Source organism: Abramis brama (assembly GCF_963993115.1).
Source record: "Abramis brama genome assembly, chromosome: 16".
Classification (NCBI taxonomy): domain Eukaryota; kingdom Metazoa; phylum Chordata; class Actinopteri; order Cypriniformes; family Leuciscidae; genus Abramis; species Abramis brama.
This window is the reverse complement of record NC_139978.1, coordinates 6,110,916-6,129,559: the sequence shown is the minus strand read 5'-3', so window position 1 is coordinate 6,129,559 and position 18,644 is coordinate 6,110,916. Positions and strand designations below refer to the sequence as shown.

Below are 18,644 nucleotides of genomic sequence, written 5' to 3'. Positions count from 1 at the left end.
ATAATTTATTATCTTAAATAGTAATATTCACAGTATTACTCTTTTACTGTATTTTTGATAAAAATATAGTAAATATTACCAGCCCCAAACTTTTGAACAGTGTAAATTGTCTTTAGTTTCTATAATTGTTCATAACTTTTTAATGAGGTTATGTACAAAAAACAAAACAGATATATCTTTATAAAATCTTAATAATTATGTAGACACATCTGAGTGAGCATCTCGCTTCCCAACAAATGCACAGGGAATATTGTTTATTTGGCATCATAATTTTTAGTTTTATTAGAATAATACATTGTACAGACTTTACAAACTCAAGAAGGCCACTCTTAAAACTGTCTTAAAAAAACAAAAATAAACATGCTATTACAAACATGAATAAGGGCTCTTCATAAGGACTTGGTAGGGTGTATTACAATGTAAGGACACACATGTTCTGTACTGTATCTGATGGCTTTCCTTCACACCCGTTGTGCTTGTGCTGAAACACTCACTGCGCCGACTCCAGCCTCCTCTGAGCTGCGGAGCGGAGAGAAGAAACATTCAGAAGGACTCGCAATAAAGAGAGAAATTCACCTCAAAGTGTAAAGGTTAGAATCACTGACTATTATGAGGAAAAGAGCAGAGATTGATCATTTATTTTTATTTTTAGGTAAAAAAGAACAAAAACTAAACTGAAACTAGAAATATGCACTTCAATAAAAAACGAAAATGAAACTGAGTTACTCAATGGATGGATGCTAATGAAATGAATCAGTGGTTTGATTGATGATCTCGCAACAATCTCTATCAACATCACCAACATAATAAACCACATGTGTCATGGTGGTGCTTCTGTGTCTGTGAAACATTTGAATATTTATTAACATTTTAATATGTTTTATTAAGGTTTGTTCAAATCTCTAACGCCAAGATAATTTTGTCACAAAATTGGAATTTCTAAATTCCATACAATACCTTGAAAAATAACAATATTAAGTTACATTTTTAATTCAATGGAGGAAAATTGCCACAACATTAAGAGCATAACATTTGAACAGTATCTAAGTTAATGTACTTTTGTCCATAATCAAAGCATTTTCTTATCAACTGACATTTTATTGTCTAAGATTCCTTAGACCCGATAGCTATGAGGCTGATTCAATAATAATAATGTTTTTAATCTCTATTTTACATATTATTAACATTTATTTTTACACATATATATATACATATGTATATATGTATATATATATATATATATATATATATATATATATATATATATTATTTCTGAGAGACAAATATATTAATATTGTATTACAACTGCAAAATAAAAAGTAAATATTTCATAATAAGAATATTCATTATTTTACTCTACACAGCATTAGCAAAATTAGAATAATTATGTCTAAACATCTTCACTTGCGGGAGTTAAAACCTTTTTAACTGCAGGGAAGCCAAGGTTCTGTCACAACAGATGTACAAGCGTTTCTCATAACAAATCTAGTGAAAAGCTGTAATCATCATCATCAAAAAAAAAAAAAATTACTCCAAGTATGAGCAATAGTGACGCTTGCCTTAAGCCGGGGACACACTTAACGACTGTAAGGCCGATTATGAATGTAATTTGATACTTACGCCTGATCATGCCCAAACGCAGTGAGTCGCGTTCAGTCGGTGTTCACAGTTGGTGTTTAAAATCTGCTGCAGTCGTTGGAAACAGTCTGTAAGTGTGTTTAGTCAGACTTAGAATGTTTCAGCTAGTCGTTAAGTGTGTCTCCGGCATTAGAAACATTTAGAAAATAACAACGGCGCTAAAAGAAGAGCGTAAAGGAACCTGTGTCAGAGACTGTGAGTCGACTCAGTTCTCTGTCCAGCTCCTCATCTGTGATGCCCAGGCTGGAATCAGGCACGCAGGGCAGAGACTGGAACAAATCCGCATCTGGGAGACCCGTTTTCCTGGGAGGAGAGAGAGGGTGCGTGGGCACCACTGGGAGCACGTCCTTATCCAGGATAGTGTTCTCCAATAATGACTTCAGCTCCTCCTCCAACTCCTCTGAATCCTCACCTAGGAGAACATGAGGAATTATTTACTCTTTTAGACAACTTTATGGTAAAGACACTCAGTCCAGTCGGTATTGTCACTGATGAATGAATAGTAGAAGCCCGTATGGGAGAAATGCCAATCATAGCAAAACCCATATTAAAACACTAGGGTCAGGTATCATTTGAATTTTAACAATTCCAATTCTTATTGATTCCTAATTTCGATTCCAACAAGGTAAAAAAAAAATCCTTAGATATTCACATTTAGTCTTATTGCAAAACATTTAATTGTAGCTAAATATCATGAACAAAAAACAACAGGCTAAATAACACTTGCGCAAGAAAGTAGCCTAATTAATATAAATTTAGCCTAACTAATATAACATTACAAATATAATTACAAAAGTAATTCATTCAAGAACGAGTGAATTTTCTTTTTGTCTTCTGTCGTTTGATTAGTGTTATTATAGAGACGGCAGCAGGAATGTTAGGCCGCTATCACTTTAAGAGTTGCACAGAAAACAGTGCGCACTTGAATGGTTTAAAATCACATTTTGTGTACGGACGGTTTGGATGTGTGTGCAGCACATAAATCAGCGAGTCGTCTCGCGCTTGGATTTCATATTGAAATGCTCACAAAGGAATCGATAAGGGGAATCGAAATTTTTATTTTATGACAAGTATCCGATTCCTGACCTCAAGTATTTGATTCCAGAATTGGAATCGATTTTCGATTCCCAGCCCTACTCCACACGCATGAAACATCTGGCCCGTTTTAGCTTTAAATGTATGCGTTAGCACAGTGAAATACATAAAGTGAAGCTTGAATACCAGAATCCAGCACCCCTCCGGCAAGAGTCTGGTTGACTTCATCCTGAGTGTCGCATAACTGTGCAAAAAGCATAAATGCAAAATAAAGACCTTCATTCAAAATATGTATAACTATATTCAAACTACCATAGCATGAACCATGCATGGCTACAATGCAGATTTGTCATACATCACCTCTTGTATCTGATCCACCAGGTTCTCTGCTCGCTCCACACTCACACCCTTCAGAGAGATCCTCAGAGCCGCCACACCCGCCTGGTATGCCTGCATCACCTGCACACACACACGAACACTTCGTCATCACAAGCATAATCAACATGCTTGTGACGTGTGTGGTGTGCATCAACAACAAAAATATTTATATATTCCTTAAAGAAAATACATGCTGGGTGGTTGTGAACAAGTTGAATTTATCCACAAATGTATCTACAAAAAGTGTGAATAAAGTGTGAATGGAGTCTCCAGACCAATAAGCTGTTATTTTTTCTGTGGAGCAAAAGCAAAAGTAGATATTTTGAAGAAAGTACACGCAGCTCTTTTCCATACAATGATGCTTCATAGTGACCGTTGTCTCGCCCCAAAAAGGACATAAAAACATCAAAAGTCCATACAACGTGAGCTTTATTTCAAGGGGAAGATTTTGAAAGAATAACTAAAATTGCAATTAGTTTCTAACACAAAGATTGGAACAGAGTCCGCTCGTCTACTTTCATGGGGTTTTTGTTGTCCACTTGACAGTCACAGTCATTGTATGGAAAAGAAGAACATTCTTTAAAGTTTCTGCTTTTGTGGCAAACAGAGTTTGAGTGAATAATGACATTACGCCATTTAAAGTAGATTACCATATTTTCCAGAAAGTGCCTGACTATAAGTCACACCAGGTCAAAATTGCATTATTGAGAAAAAGAAAAAAAAAAAACGATAAGTTGCATCGGTGTACAAATCACATTTTATTACATAAAAATATTGAAGTTTCCCAATTATGCTATTTTAAAGGTGAATCCTCCAAAATAAGAGTAGGTTTACATGCATCCAAGGTCAAAAACACTTTAGTTTTCTCATAATATCCACTGCACATCACCTAATTTCTCAAAGAGTCTGAAAACGGTTCATTCGAAGATTCTCTAAACCCCTCCTTTCTGAGAGCCTGCTCTGCTCTGATTGGTCAGATGGCCCAGTCTTTTGGTCTACCGCTTACAGCGCGTGTCGGAAACCAAACGACTATTAGCATATCTGAATTTCAGCTTTTGAGGCTTCCTTAGCACTATAAACAGTAACGATGGCGCCGGCTTTACAGTATAAATTCAAAGTAGACGTTGTTCACAGGAAGCCAATGAAGACCATAGACTGGCATTTTGCAAATTTGTTACATTGTTACGTAGATTTGTAACAGGAAGTGAGACTGGAATTACTGTTGTCTCGTTTTTGGCAGTTCAGAATCAATCCTTTAAATTTAATGGTATTCAGAACAGAACATTTATTATAAACACCTGGCCTTAAAGGATAATTCCGGTATTTAGCACTCTGAGTCTCTTTTCTGGTTTGTTTTGGATGAACTAGAGTGGTGGACACAGAAATGTTGACGATGGGTCCTGTCTCGACTTTTTGACTCGTTTAGAATCGCCTTTGACCGCTTCAGAGTGGCTGGCTACGGGCATGCACGAACATGTCCTTAAAACAACCCTTAACGTTCGTTTTCAAAACTGTGCAACTCACCGAGTGGTTAGTGGTGTTCGTTAATGATTAAAAACAAATATATCGGCACAATGTATGATTTCAATCCGTGTTATTTGCTATAGTGGAACTATTTTTTCAGATACAGAAATCAATGGGATTTTACAAAATGCCAAATAAAACACGACAGAAACTGTATTTCGCTACTTGTTTTGGAACATCAACGAACACCACTAACCACTCGGTGAGTTGCACAGTTTTGAAAACGAACGTTAAGGGTTGTTTTAAGGACATGTTCGGGCATGCCCTTAGCCAGCCACTCTGAAGCGGTCAAAGGCGATTCTAAACGAGTCAAAAGGTCAAGACAGGACCATCGTCAACATTTCTGTGTCCACCACTCTACACTGTAAAAAATTAAACCGTGATTTTTACGGTAAAAAACGGCAGCTGTGGTTGCCAGTACTTTACCGTCAAAAATACGGTAGCAACGTTATTGGTTTTACAGACTTAACTTAAAATTTACAGTAATAAACCGTAATTCGTTATCTGATATAATGTGAATTTAACGTCCTATTGAAGTATTAATATCTGTTTTGTACCATTGTAATACACTGATAACCAACAATCACATCAGTGATGAGAGTCACATGATCAATCAAAGCTCATCACAAGCAGCTCTTCCACAAGAAATGTAATACTAATATAATGTGTCACGCAGGGAATTGTGGGAATGTCAATTTACGGTTTTTCACTGTAAATTATACAATGAGTTGTTCTTTTTCACTTTCAAAAACTGTAAATTTAACGGTATTTTACAGTAAAATTACATTAAATGTACCATTAGATCTATCACAGTTATTTACCGTATATAGTACGGAAACTTTCTGTTAACCAATTAACAGTTTTTCACTGTAGCATTTTTACAGTCTTTTACCGTTAAAATCACGATAATTTTTTACAGTGTAGTTCATCCAAAACAAACCAGAAAAGAGACTCAAAGTGCTAAATACCGGAATTATCCTTTAACTAATTTATTTAAAGCGAAACTGAAACCACCACGTAACTCTCATTCGTTACAAATTGAAATGTGTGTGCTTTGTGGGTGTTTAGCGCTTTGGAATATAAGTAGCAGCACGTTTCAGAAGATTAAAAAACACAACGCAACTAGAAAAATATAGCATTCGCAAAAAAGTACAATACAGAGCTGGCTGGTAGGAGTGTGTGTGACGTTCCCTGCTGTTGGCCAACAGCATGTGCTGTCGCTCACACCAGACTGTGTCATCTGTGTGTGTGTGTGTGTGTGTGTGTCTCACCAGGCGGTCGGTTTGAGAGTTTGCTATTCTGTCCAGGATCCCCTTCACTGTCTCGAGCTGAGCGAACAGACGATCCGCTTTCTTCTCCACACGCTTGCTACCACGTAAACACCTCAGGGCCTGTGGCAGGACAAAGTGGGAATTCATTAAAACACTTTTCTTGCCTATTACGCGTTAAATGCAAAAAGGGTAAAACAAAGTGTGCTTATACCTGTGATTTCTTCCCCTCTTTAAGCAGTGATTTTGCCTGCTGCTTACACCTGCGAGTTAGACAACACATTCAGCGGTTTAGCTGCAGGGCCACTGTAATTACCCATCATGCCACAGAAACGGCACCGGACCGAAATAACAGCTGCGTCCGAAAGCTTTGGCATCTAACTTTTTGCCTATCAGGTAATGACTTTGCAGGCAGTGTTTGCTCACGAAACACAGACTTCTGAGGCCGCATAATGATTTAAAGGGATAGTTCCCCCAAAAATGAAAATTATGCCATAAGTTACTCTCCCTCAAGCCATCATAGGTGTATATGACTTTCTTCTTTCAGCCGAACGCAATTGGAGTTATATTAAAAAAATATCCTGGCTCTTCCCAGCTTTATAATGGAATGGTGCCACAGATTTTGAAGCCCAAAAAAAGTGTATTTCATCCATCATAAAAGTAATCTATGCGGCTCCAGGGGGTTCATAAAGGCCTTCTGAAGTGAAGCCATGCGCTTTTGTAAGAAAAATATCCATGTTAAAAACTTTATGACCCAACGTAGGACGTAGCTCATCCTCTCTTATATTGAAATCGTCCAACATTTCACTTTAAAAAATCTCGTTTTAGACTTCTAATTCGTGACCGGTGTTTTGTTTTGCTCTATCCTCTGCGGTCAAAGGTCACTCTTCATGCGTCGGGTCGGAGGTCACTCTTCATGCGTCGGGTCGGAGGTCACTCTTCATGCGTCGGGTCGGAGGTCACTCTTCATGCGTCGGGTCAGAGGTCATTTCATGCGTCGGGTCCGAGGTCACTTTTCATGCGTGGGGTCAGAGGTCATTTCATGCGTCGGGTCCGAGGTCACTTTTCATGCGTGGGGTCGGAGGTCACTCTTCATGCGTCGGGTCGGAGGTCACTCTTCATGCGTCGGGTCAGAGGTCATTTCATGCGTCGGGTCCGAGGTCACTTTTCATGCGTCGGGTCAGAGGTCATTTCATGCGTCGGGTCCGAGGTCACTTTTCATGCGTGGGGTCGGAGGTCACTCTTCATGCGTCGGGTCAGAGGTCACTCTTCATGCGTCAGGTCAGAGGTCACTTCATGCGTCGGGTCAGAGGTCACTTTTCATGCGTCGGGTCAGAGGTCACTCCTCATGCGTCGGGTCAGAGGTCACTCCTCATGCGTCGGGTCAGAGGTCACTCTTCATGCGTCGGGTCAGAGGTCACTCCTCATGCGTCGGGTCAGAGGTCACTCCTCATGCGTCGGGTCAGAGGTCACTCCTCATGCGTCGGGTCAGAGGTCACTCTTCATGCGTCGGGTCAGAGGTCACTCCTCATGCGTCGGGTCAGAGGCCTTCATTAACACCATGCCGTATGGATTACTTTTGTGATGGATGGATGCGCTATTTTTGGCTTCAAAAACTCGGCACTATTCAATGCCATTATAAAGCTTGGAAGAGCCAGGATATGTACGTGGTAATTAAGTAATATACGTGGTAATATATGTATGTAATTAAGATCCGACGCAAGTTAGTATAGAAGAATAAAACAGTAGCATGAGCTAGTGGTGAACAAAGTGAGCAAGATGAGTCGCACTTTGGCAACTGTGGTCTTTATGTGCATTGAAAACCAAAGAGGAGGAAGCGAAAGAGGAGAATATGGATGTGGCGAGGGAACAGAGGCCAACTTGGCATGCCAATTTTGCAAATGGAGCTTGAGATAGTTTTAAGTTTTAGAGCCATGTCGCGTTGATCAACACGCCATTTCATGTTTCAATTTTATTGGGTAGTCAGTAGACGTAGGTCGTAGCAGCAAACACACTGAGATGATCATGCTGAATTTCTGACATGATCGGAGGCTCTCTTTGAACCTCTCTCACTGTAAGACATAGACCCACCGTTTATGAGCAGATACGGCCACAGATATCGCCACGATTCGTCATCTTTTGTCTAGGACAGACCAAATTCCTACAATGACCACCAACCTCAACTTTCAGATGCCATGTTTTTTTGGCTCAACTATCACAGAATCAAACGCACAGGATCACACGCAGTGAAGGATACGTCTGTGCTGTGCAAATCAATCAAATGAAGGAAGGTATCTCAGACAGCAGACAGGCTGTGACACGATCATAGGATTCATAGGATCCCCTCCTACCTCAGCGTTCTTTAGCTTTCGGACGCAGCCAATGTCAATACAGTTTGTGTGAACTGGCTCACTTTTCTGCCTCCAGTCCCAGCACCTCCACCCTCTCCTCCAGAAGCTTCTCGCTGCGCTGGAGCTGATAGATGCCCAGGTCCACCTCGCTGACAGGACACACACGGCCCTGTCCTGCCTGACTGAATTTCACCAGCTATACAGAGACAAGATCAAAAGTTCAATAAATACTGAGCAAACTGAACCCAAACATGTGCTAAAAGATACTAATCCAATAATCAGAGCCCTGCAGCGACACAGATTTGAGAGAAATGTTGGAACATTATTCTATGTCTATGCTTAGAGTTCAAAACTTTAGGGAAGGTAAGATTCTCACCAAGACTGCATGTATTTAATCAAAACAGTAATATTGTGGCAAACTATTGCCATAACCGTTTTCTATTTGAATACATTTTGATCAAAGTTGAATTTTCAGCATCAATACTCCAGTCTTCAGTGTCACATGATCCTTCAGAAATCATTGTAAGTGTTTTTGCTGAATAAAAGTATTAACTTTTTTTTGTGAAAAAAGACAAAAAAAATATTACTGAGCTCAAACATTTGAACGACAGTGTATTAAGGACTCACAAAATGGTTAACCTGCATTAGTATCTACAGAATGTTCAAAATACATCCACTTTCTCCTAAAGTCTTTGTGAGCACATCAGGTTTCGCTCTTGTACACAAACCCACCTTCTCTCCTTCATGGAGTGAGACGGTGACATGTTTTTCTCTCTGGAGCTGTAGCAGAGCCATGCAGAGCGTGCTTTCATCGGGACAGATGTGAGAGGAGAGCGCACGCAGCTCTGGGAAAGACAGCAGAGAGCGCACTGCTAAAGGAGAACCTCGATATGCCGCCAAAAGCGCCGCAGCCTTTTCCTGCAAGAGAAAAAACCTTGCCCGATAAATACCTGCACGACATATCAATACCACACAGTGGGGTCTTCTTTTTATTTATTGCACATTATAAATAAATAAAAAGAAAATTAATGTCAACACTGAGATTACAGCTCCAAGAAAGTATTTATAAATAGCGCAACGTTTCGATCAATCAGGTCTTCATCAGGCACGATAACCTTGTGGAGTGAGATGCAACTTTTTGGGTGCCAATTTGGGTGCACTCCTTTTTCTTTTTTTTTTGATCATTGCAAATTAGATCATTATGTTAAAAACAGTTTTGCTGCTTAATATTTTTATGGAAAACATGCTTTTGATAAAGTTCAAAAGATTTATTTGAAATTGAAATTGTTTGTAACAATGTAAAAAAAAATACTGTCACTTTTGATGAATTTAATGTCCTTGCTAAAAAAAGTGTTGATTTCTTTAAAAAAAAAATATTATTACTGCTGACCCCAAACTTTTGACTAGGGTTGGGAATCGCAAGACATTTTTCAGTTCCGGTTCCCATTCAATAAAAATGATTTAAAACAACTAATAAAAACTAGTAGTAAGGGAAAAATGCACGATCCTTTTTGTGTTTATTTCTTATACTTGTCAAATGAGTTTAACAGACTGGTAATGTCAACAAATTCAACATAGTATTTAGCAATTTATGCAAAAATAATGAATTTTTCAGATGGAAAATAAAACTTTCTGCATTCTTTAGGAGAATTTGATTTGGAGGACCTCTCCAAGCTTATTGTATCTCCAGCAGTGGAGAATGAAGGGGAGGGGTAGAATATGCTTGAACACACATGTAAGATCCAGACAGGGAAAACAGAATATTTTTTAAATCGGTTTGAATGATTGATTCATAAAGACTTCACTTGTTTCATTACTGGATGAATCAGTATTAGCGGTTAATAAACAGAACTGCACATGTCTTGTGGAAGAACAATGTAGCCGGAGCTACTTCTCTCTGTTTGTGTCTATGGCGCGGGCACTGGGCTACTCCGCAGCGGTGCCGACCCGACCGGTGTAAAGTAGTCCGCTTATTACAGGCTTACCGTAGTGATTCAGGATAAGACAAAAACACGGTTTGAGAAAAGGCATTCATAATGTACTCGCTCATTATATACATTTTGTAAATTCTGAACACAAAAAGTTACGGACTGCAGTTTTAACAGTCGTCTTTATGAATGTTTTGAAGCATCAGATGTAATCGATACACTCGTTGACTTTCAAAATGTGATTTACTCTATTTTGGATGCTACCGTAGACATCAGTGTTTATACTCGAACTATAAACTTCTGTGATCATTTGAATATTTGTAACACAGAAATATCGATAATGTGTGGTTGAAAAGACTGAAAGTAACGCTGTTTCATATATAACTGCTCTCTCTGGGTCAGCTTTGAATGTTCCGGTGTGAAGTTTTTGTCATTTAGGAATAAGATCGCATGGGTGTTTGAATCGAGATCTTTTAAAGATTAATCGTGCAGCTCTACTGTCTTTATACTCTCTCTCTCTGCGTTGATATCTGACGCAAAACGTATTCGAGTAGCGCAAGGGCTTTTCAGTGCATTCATTACTATTTTAATATTCATGAGATGAGACGTCGCTATTAAAGGATAAGCTCCCAGCACTTCGCCCACCAAAACCTTTTTCGGAACCGAAACTTTCGGTTTCACACGGTTCCAGTATTTTTCAAAAACACTAACGGTTCTGGATAAGAACCGATTCTCGGTTCCCAACCCTACTTTTGACCTGTAGCATATAAATGCAAATGGGTATTAATGGCTAAAGACTTTATTCTGTTAGGTAACACCATTTAACTTGAACATTTGAACTGAATATTCGATTCACATTTTGACTGAAGACACACTTACTTTAACCAGTTCTATCACAACGAACATCTCCTCCAGAGGGACCCTCCCGCTGCCCAGCAGAGCCGACAGAGTCCACTTCAGGGGCCGGACCAACAGCAGTCCAACACCCCACGACAGCCAGCCCGAGTCTACGTTTGCAGCGAAGTCGGATTCTTTCTGCACCTTCCCACTCCTAGAAGGACAAAACAAACCCAAACAACATGCCATAAATACATGTAATGATTAAACATCATGATCTATGAGACACTGGCTGCGTCCGAACGCTTAAAAACGCTTCCTTCAGAGGACGCATTCATTCCAAGATCGGAAGGAATTCTGGGTTGTACGTCAGAACGTAGGCTCACTATTGGCCGACGCTGGTCATGTGTGTGATGCTGGCCAATAGTGACGTACAACCCAGAAGCGCTGCGCTGTTACACTACGTGAACTCACTCAGAGACCCACACAGAAGGAAATGAATAGTTGAATAAAGTCATTATTTTAGTTTTTTTTTTGCACATAAAAAGTATTCTCGTCGCTTGATAAACTTAAGGTTGAGCCACTGTAGTCACTTGGACTATTTTAAACATTGTCTTTTCTAACTTTCTGAGCCGGCAAGTTTCAATTACAGAGAAGCCTGTGGAGGAGTGAGACAGCTCTAAAATTTCATCAAAAATATCTTAATTGTATGTTCCGAAGATTAACGAAAGTCTTACAGGGTCGGAACAACATGAGGGAGAGTAATTACTGACAGAATTTTTATTTTTGGGTGAACTAACACTTTAAAGCACGTCTGAATCCAACGTTAGCTTCACTTCCTGTCTCCTGAGATCCCTTCATCTGATCAATCTTTGAAGGCAGCATAGATGCATCCTTCACTGCCTTTGATATCCCACAATCCTGTGCGTTCCACTCCATGACAAAACATTTTGAGCTAAAACTTAAGGGGACATATCATGCTAAATCCACTTTTTTAGCCCTTATATGCATTTTGTTGTATATTTGGAGTGTTTAGAAGTACAGAAAAGTTGAAATTATTCTCTTCAGGTGCTTCGTTGATATCTTTATATTCTGTTTTGGTCATATGTTTCAACCTGTTCCGATTTTTCTGTTCTCTATGACGTTTTTTGAACTATTACGTCACAGTATTTGCAGCGGAACTGCCAAATAAGGACATTGACTTCCGGCCCAACACTTCGCCATTTTTATTTCTCGCTGCAATTTTGTAGTCCAAGCTAAAGGATGCAGAAGTTACGAGAGGGTAAGTTAAAATGTTCGGTTGTTGGATGTAGTAACCTACACGCTTCATTACAACGTCTAATGTAGATGAACTGCCGCGCTTGTGAGCAGAGAGAGAGAGACCCGGTCGCGCGCGCGCGCACTCTCTCTCTTCAGAGCCAGGCGAAAGTGTAAACAAGACATCACCGTCTCCAAACTAGACGCTGTCTTGCTCTCTCTCCCTCGCACATATTAATCAAAATAAATCGACACGGTGGTAAAAGGTCGGAAGACCAAAGTTTCATGTGTAAATACAGTACACACCATTGCGATACATCCATATGAAGACGTTGTTCTGCAGGTTCGTCGTCTTCATTTTCATCTCGCTCCGGCTCCGACTCGAACATGTAAGGCTGGCTGGACAAGTCTTCCGTTGTTGACATTTTGTTAATAACGTGTGAATAAAACGTTTCTGTGCCGCTAGATAATCGTATCTCTGCTATCAAACTACAAAAATGGCCGAACGGGGTGGAGTTGAACCGAGTGTGGGCGGGGTATGAAGTGTCTCAATTGTATTTAAAGAGACCGCACCAAAACGAGTTGCTCTCAGACGCACATCAGAAAAGGGGTAGAAAAGGGGCCTGTGGAGCTATAATAATGAGGAATTCAGACCCAAGCATTGCAGTTCCGCTTTATATAGACTACAAATGTATGATTTATATGTAAAAAGGAACGATTTAAAAGCATGATATGTCTCCTTTAAAGACAGCATCTAAAAGTTGCGTATTGTGTGTGAATTAGGGGTGTAACGGTACATGTATTCATCTCGAACCGTCACGGTTTGGTGCATACAGTCAGGCGAGGAATAAATGTCCACTTTTTATGTCGTTTCTAGCAAGAAATCACAGTAAATAAATGAATATTCATTTATTTATCCCCAAAGCTCTCTCTATTTTGCTGCAGATCACTAGACAGTGACATTGCCTCAGAAGTCTGTCTGAACTCAGTTTCGTGAGGTGCCTTCGTGTGCAAACGCTGCCTGAGAGGACAGCGAGGCAGAAAGTCTGCCGGCTCAGCTTTCGAAACGCAGCCATTCCACTCGAGGTGACGGTGACTTACCGAATCATGCTCTGAATTACAGTACTCAAGCCCAGAGGAACGATGCCCTTCCTTCTGAAACTCTCGTTCAAGTCCTGCACACTCACACACACCGACCCACGTCTCCTGCAGTGCTCAATGATCAGAGGACTCCAGAAGTCTATCTTCCCATCCCAGTCTGTACAGTCAACATCCCGGTTCTCTTTAAAGGCGGAGAACAAGAACGCCATCCGCTCGTCATCCTCCCAGTCCGAAGGGAAGCACGCGCCACTCTCCTGCGCTGAAACCGACATCGTGCTGCCAATGGAAGAGCTCGAATGATTAATGGCCACCATGTGAAAGAGAAGCACACTTTAGCATACTTTTGAAAACAGTAAACGAATATACTTCAGTGTGAAATGAATGTGACGTTTTCAGGCACTTTAACTGCATGTTGTTTACAATTGAAGGACAATGTATTAGTTTAAATTTACACTAAATGCGATTAGTCGAATTTATGAGTGTTTTTTTAACCCATCAAGTAGGACTTAAAGGGATAGATCACCCAAAACGTATTTCTGTCCCTCCATTGACAGCTACGCAACTGACACTTCAAAAAGATCATAAAGAGATTGTAAAACTAATCCATACTAATTGAGTGGTTTAAGTCCAAATTTTCTGAAAAGATTTGATCACTTTATATGATGAACAGATTGAAATCAGGCTTATATTCTTATATTATATTTTATTCTTATATACTTCTTTTATTTTATTTTTTTACAATCTCTTTATAAACTTTCTGAAGCGTCAAAGTGGTAGTTGCGTGGCTGTCAATGGAGGGACAGAAATCTCTCAGATTTCATCAAAAAGATCTTCATTTGTGTCCCGAAGATGAACGAAAGTCTTACAGGTTTGGAACGAAATGAGGGGGAGTAAATAATGACTGAAATAAATGTATTGACAAACATTTATGGTAAATTAAAATATACTCATTTCTATTGATGCTTGTGTGTAAATATATTTGGAATTGCACATTTGAAATTATGAAATCTATTTAGCACATTTAATTCGTTAATATATTAACTTTAAATCTAATGTTGAAAAAAAAAAAACACTACAGTTAAAATTATAATGAAGTACTTTACAAGTGCTTTAGTATGTTAGTCAACCAATTAAAATAGGTGTACCTCTTTAAAATAAAACTTTTAATTTGACAGTTACAAAGTGCAATTTTTCAGTGTTTTAAGTAGAAACATAGTCAAGAAAGTTTACACTTAAGTGGGCCTTTTATTCTAAAATATTGGCAAGTATTTTTTTTATAATACAATATACTATTTCAATATTTATTCAATACAAATTAAGCACGCTTTTGTCACAATGGTTACATGCATCAAAGAAGTGCATGATGGGTAGCTTTTATTGTCTTTTTAATATAACGATGTTTGATTAATTGTATATGGTAAAAATGTATATGAGGAAACTGGTCACACTTTTTGTTTCTAATGGTTCTGTGGTGTTAACGGTACAAATATTACATTTCTCTCAGATAACAAACATGCAAATTAGCACGCATATTCGACTTCTAATTAAAATTTAAAACACAAGAATAGTTTTGGATTAAGAATAGCATGTAAGACATTGCTGTCAACCACCTTGTAGCAGTTTAGCTCGTAAATATGCTTGTATTTTCAGGTGCTCAGCACATTTTCACATATTGATATCAAGGTCAGGTTAGCAGGCAAAGTGAACCGATCGTAAGATGCAAACCAACATAACTGACAACGTTTCATCCGTCAGATATAACGTTAATGTCGTGTGTCAAAATCTAGTGAGCTGCTATAACGCCTCATACATGCTGTCTGTCTAGTTAAGATCACTAACGTTAGGTTTCGAGACACTGATTCTCCAATCTTAGATGTGGTTTAAGATTCAAGGCAAGCTCAGACCTCAAGTTCAAGCAGCTGGATCAAGTTCTCAGCTAATCTCCTCAGTGTTTGTCGTGACATCCATCGGCGGGGATCCACATACTGCTTAAATAACCGGCGGGGGAGAGAGTTTCACTAAAGAAGAAGATAATGATGATGATAATGACAGCAACAACACCTCACCCGGAAGACAACAACACTGCTCGTCTCCCTCTGCTCGTCATCATCAGGCCACCGACGGAACTCGACTGCCACCTCGCGGTCGAAACACACTGATAGAAAACATGCGTCAGAAGAGGGGTTAAACTAAAGGGTTTGTTCAACCAAACATTTAAATTATAATTTATTCTCCCTCAAGCCATCCTAGGTGTACACCTGTGATTTCTTCCCCTCTTTAAGCAGTGATTTTGCCTGCTGCTTACACCTGCGAGTTAGACAACACATTTAGCGGTTTAGCTGCAGGGCCACTGTAATTACCCATCATGCCACAGAAACGGCATCGGACCGAAATAACAGCTGCGTCCGAAAGCTTTGGCATCTAACTTTTTGCCTATCAAGTAATGACTTTGCAGGCAGTGTTTGCGCATGAAGAACCTCAGGAAACACAGACTTCAGAGGCCGCATAATGATTTAAAGGGATAGTTCCCCAAAAAATGAAAATTATGCCATAAGTTACTCTCCCTCAAGCCATCCTAGGTGTATATGACTTTCTTCTTTCAGCCAAACACAATCGGAGGAATTAAAAAATATCCTGTCTCTTCCCAGCTGTAGCCTACCACAGATTTTGAAGCCCAAAAAAAGCATCCATCCATCATAAAAGTAATCCATGCGACTCTAGGGGGTTAATAAAGGCCTTCTGAAGCGAAGCCATGGGTTTTTGTTTTCTTTTAAAACAAAATATATTGGTATGTATCATATGGGCTACTGCCCCTTTAAATGCATAGCTCTGCTACATCGTTGGTTTGATGATAACATTTTAGTTTTAAGTATGACTAGTGCAAAATGCCCGTGCAAAATCAGTTTTTGTCTGTGTTTTTAGTAATTGTTGGTTTGGTGCCCGTGAAAGAGACTGTGAACGCATTGAATAGGATATGTTTAGTTGGTGAATAGCATAGGCTACTATTACACAGTAGCGATAACGTTAAGCGCACCAGAATGAAATATAATATATAATATACACGTGCAAATGCAGTTTTTGTATGTGTTTTTAGTAATTGTTGGTTTGGTGTATTTGAGTGCTCATTGTTACAATTACACAGCAAAAGGTCAGTGACATTTTTATTTGTGCATGGTAGAAAGCAAATACTGATACTGACATAATGATGCATTGGAGTATATATTTATTTAGAGTGGATATTTGTGTTTTGTTAGTGCAGACTGGCTGTTCTTGAAGATTACATGTTGTTATTGTGTCAGCACCTCTTTATAGACAACATTGCTCAGAAAGTGGCGCTTTTTGTTTGTTTCATCATCTTGAGCAAGAATACGAAGTCTGCTTGATCTGCCAACTCTGCTGGCTGCAACGTAGAATTGACCATGACTGAAGAAGTCTCTTGTGCAGAAGACACCAACACGTTGCAAAGACTGGCCTTGTGACTTATTCACTGTCATGGCAAAGCAGGGTCTCACCGGAAACTGCTTACGTCGTAGGGTGAATGGAAATATGTTGTCAGATGGGATGAGGGTGATGCCTGGAATGAGTAATGTGCGTCCACCATTGACACCGATCACAGAAGTCGCAACCAAAAGATGAGGCAGGATTTGTTCAATGATGTATCTCGATCCATTGCAGTGTCCATTTTGTTGGTCGAAATTTCGAAGTAGCATGATCACCATTCCCACCTTTAAAGTGATGCGATGGGGAGGCATACCAGATGGGCAGAGGGTATTTAGAAACTCAGTTGGGTACATATGGTGACCCTCAGATTCTGCAGTGTCCACACTGTTGCAAACATGCTCTTTTCCAGGAAAATTCTTTGTCATATATTCATTCACTTTATCAACTTCAGAGTTGGTTGGGCACAGTATGACACGTTCACATAGCCACTTTGGATTGGAAATGTTGACTGTCATGTCATCATATACCCAATTGACAATGTCCTCGAGTTTCTCACCAGAAATTGATAGTGATTCATTGAGCTCAATTGCAAATTCACCCTCTTCTGGAACCACAGGAATTTTCCCCTCACCAAGGTTCAAAAGGAATTTGGCAAAATCTGCTTCTGTTTGTTGATCTCCAGCAGCTTGAGTGATCCTCATGTTTTCTGTTAGACAAAGAATCTCAACATTTTTCCATAAGTGTGAGCTCTTGAAACACCTGCCTATGATCTGGGTTTGGCTACCATGTGGGACAACAGTAAGGATTTGCCTCCAGTCACCGCTGAAAACCATTGTGATGCCACCAAATGGCTTGTCTGAACCTCTAAGCCACTGGAATGTACGATCTGCTGCTTCTAATGCACGGCGATCCATCATTGACACTTCATCCACAACCATGAGATGCGTCATTCTAATGAGTGTTGCAGTGCTGTCATGTTCACTCATACTGCAAGTGGACTCGTCGGTGAGAATGAGAGGACATTTTGTCCTACTGTGAAAGGTTGTGCCTTTCGGCAGTAGGGTAGCTGCAATGCCACTTGCAGCTGTTGCAAGAGCTACTTTGCCCTGTGCACGCACTTTGTTAAGGATGTGGCACAATATGAATGTTTTCCCAGTTCCACCACTTGCATCAAGCGATATCATTTTTCCAAGTCCCTGTTCCACACTTTCCATCACTGTTTCGACTACTTTTTGCTGTTCGTCATTGAGGCTGTTTTCTGTGTCAGTAATGATAGTTTGAAGTTCCTCTATGTTGTGCTCAGTCTCATGCTGGATGATGCGGGGAATTTGACTCCAGACGTGAAGTGGATCAGGCTCAGGGAGGCCAAAGTTCCCATTTAAAGTAAAACCATGTCTTTCAACATGGTCCTTAAGGTCAAGTAGCACTTGAGTCACAATAAATTCATCTGGCTCATTCACATTGGCCCTGTGCATGAAATCTTCACACAGCACATGCTTGTGCCTTTCCCAGAACTGCAAGTGTTCCCCTCTAAGAACAAACATTAGCATGTTGGCGAATACCTCACACAGTGCTGAGCCAAATGTCACATTTGCAGCCTCCTCCATAACAGAATCTACTTCTTGGTCATTGTCAGCAATGCAAGCTGCCAGATAGGTGTCCATGACCACATCTCCAACTCGTCGGAGGTCTTTGAAGCATGTTGGCCCTGGCACGCGGTACAAAAGGATGCGGAGATAGAATAGTTCAGCAGTGTGAGGGTTGAAGGCAATCATTGGAATTCGTCCAACGGTGTCAGCCATGCGGTCATCGTGAGAACTCAAGTCTTTTTTTTTTTACGCAATTGAAATTTCTTCCGTGTGTATGTGAAGAGTTGAAACACATCT

At 39.8% G+C, this 18,644-nt stretch overlaps 1 protein-coding gene across 2 annotated transcripts; it reads right to left on the bottom strand.

The window, feature by feature from the left end:
* Positions 1 to 239: 239 nt before the first annotated feature.
* On the bottom strand, positions 240 to 15,453 carry chmp7 (charged multivesicular body protein 7). 2 transcript variants are annotated; one of them, XM_084087138.1, is made up of 11 exons: positions 15,222 to 15,453; positions 13,318 to 13,593; positions 11,002 to 11,173; positions 8,927 to 9,112; positions 8,257 to 8,390; positions 6,058 to 6,106; positions 5,847 to 5,966; positions 3,034 to 3,132; positions 2,860 to 2,917; positions 1,820 to 2,050; positions 240 to 519 (listed from the first exon to the last, which is right to left on the bottom strand). In XM_084087138.1, exons 2-11 carry the CDS (start codon positions 13,587 to 13,589, stop codon positions 491 to 493), a joined length of 1,350 nt encoding a protein of 449 aa, XP_083943264.1. In that variant the 5' UTR covers positions 13,590 to 13,593; positions 15,222 to 15,453; the 3' UTR covers positions 240 to 490. The 2 variants fall into 2 exon arrangements, with proteins under 2 accessions (XP_083943264.1, XP_083943265.1); XM_084087139.1 differs by having other exon boundaries at positions 13,318 to 13,608; positions 15,222 to 15,425.
* Between the last annotated feature and the right edge of the window lie 3,191 nt (positions 15,454 to 18,644).

Excerpts from the sequence above, each read along its gene's own strand:
- chmp7 (XM_084087138.1), bottom strand. The coding sequence starts at position 13,589 with ATGTCGGTTTCAGCGCAGGAGAGTGGCGCGTGCTTCCCTTCGGACTGG. Across the intron at positions 8,391-8,926 it reads CACTCCATGAAGGAGAGAAG|CTGGTGAAATTCAGTCAGGC; the intron begins GTGGGTTTGTGT and ends GTCTCTGTATAG. Across the intron at positions 2,918-3,033 it reads TGGTGGATCAGATACAAGAG|TTATGCGACACTCAGGATGA; the intron begins GTGATGTATGAC and ends CTTTTTGCACAG.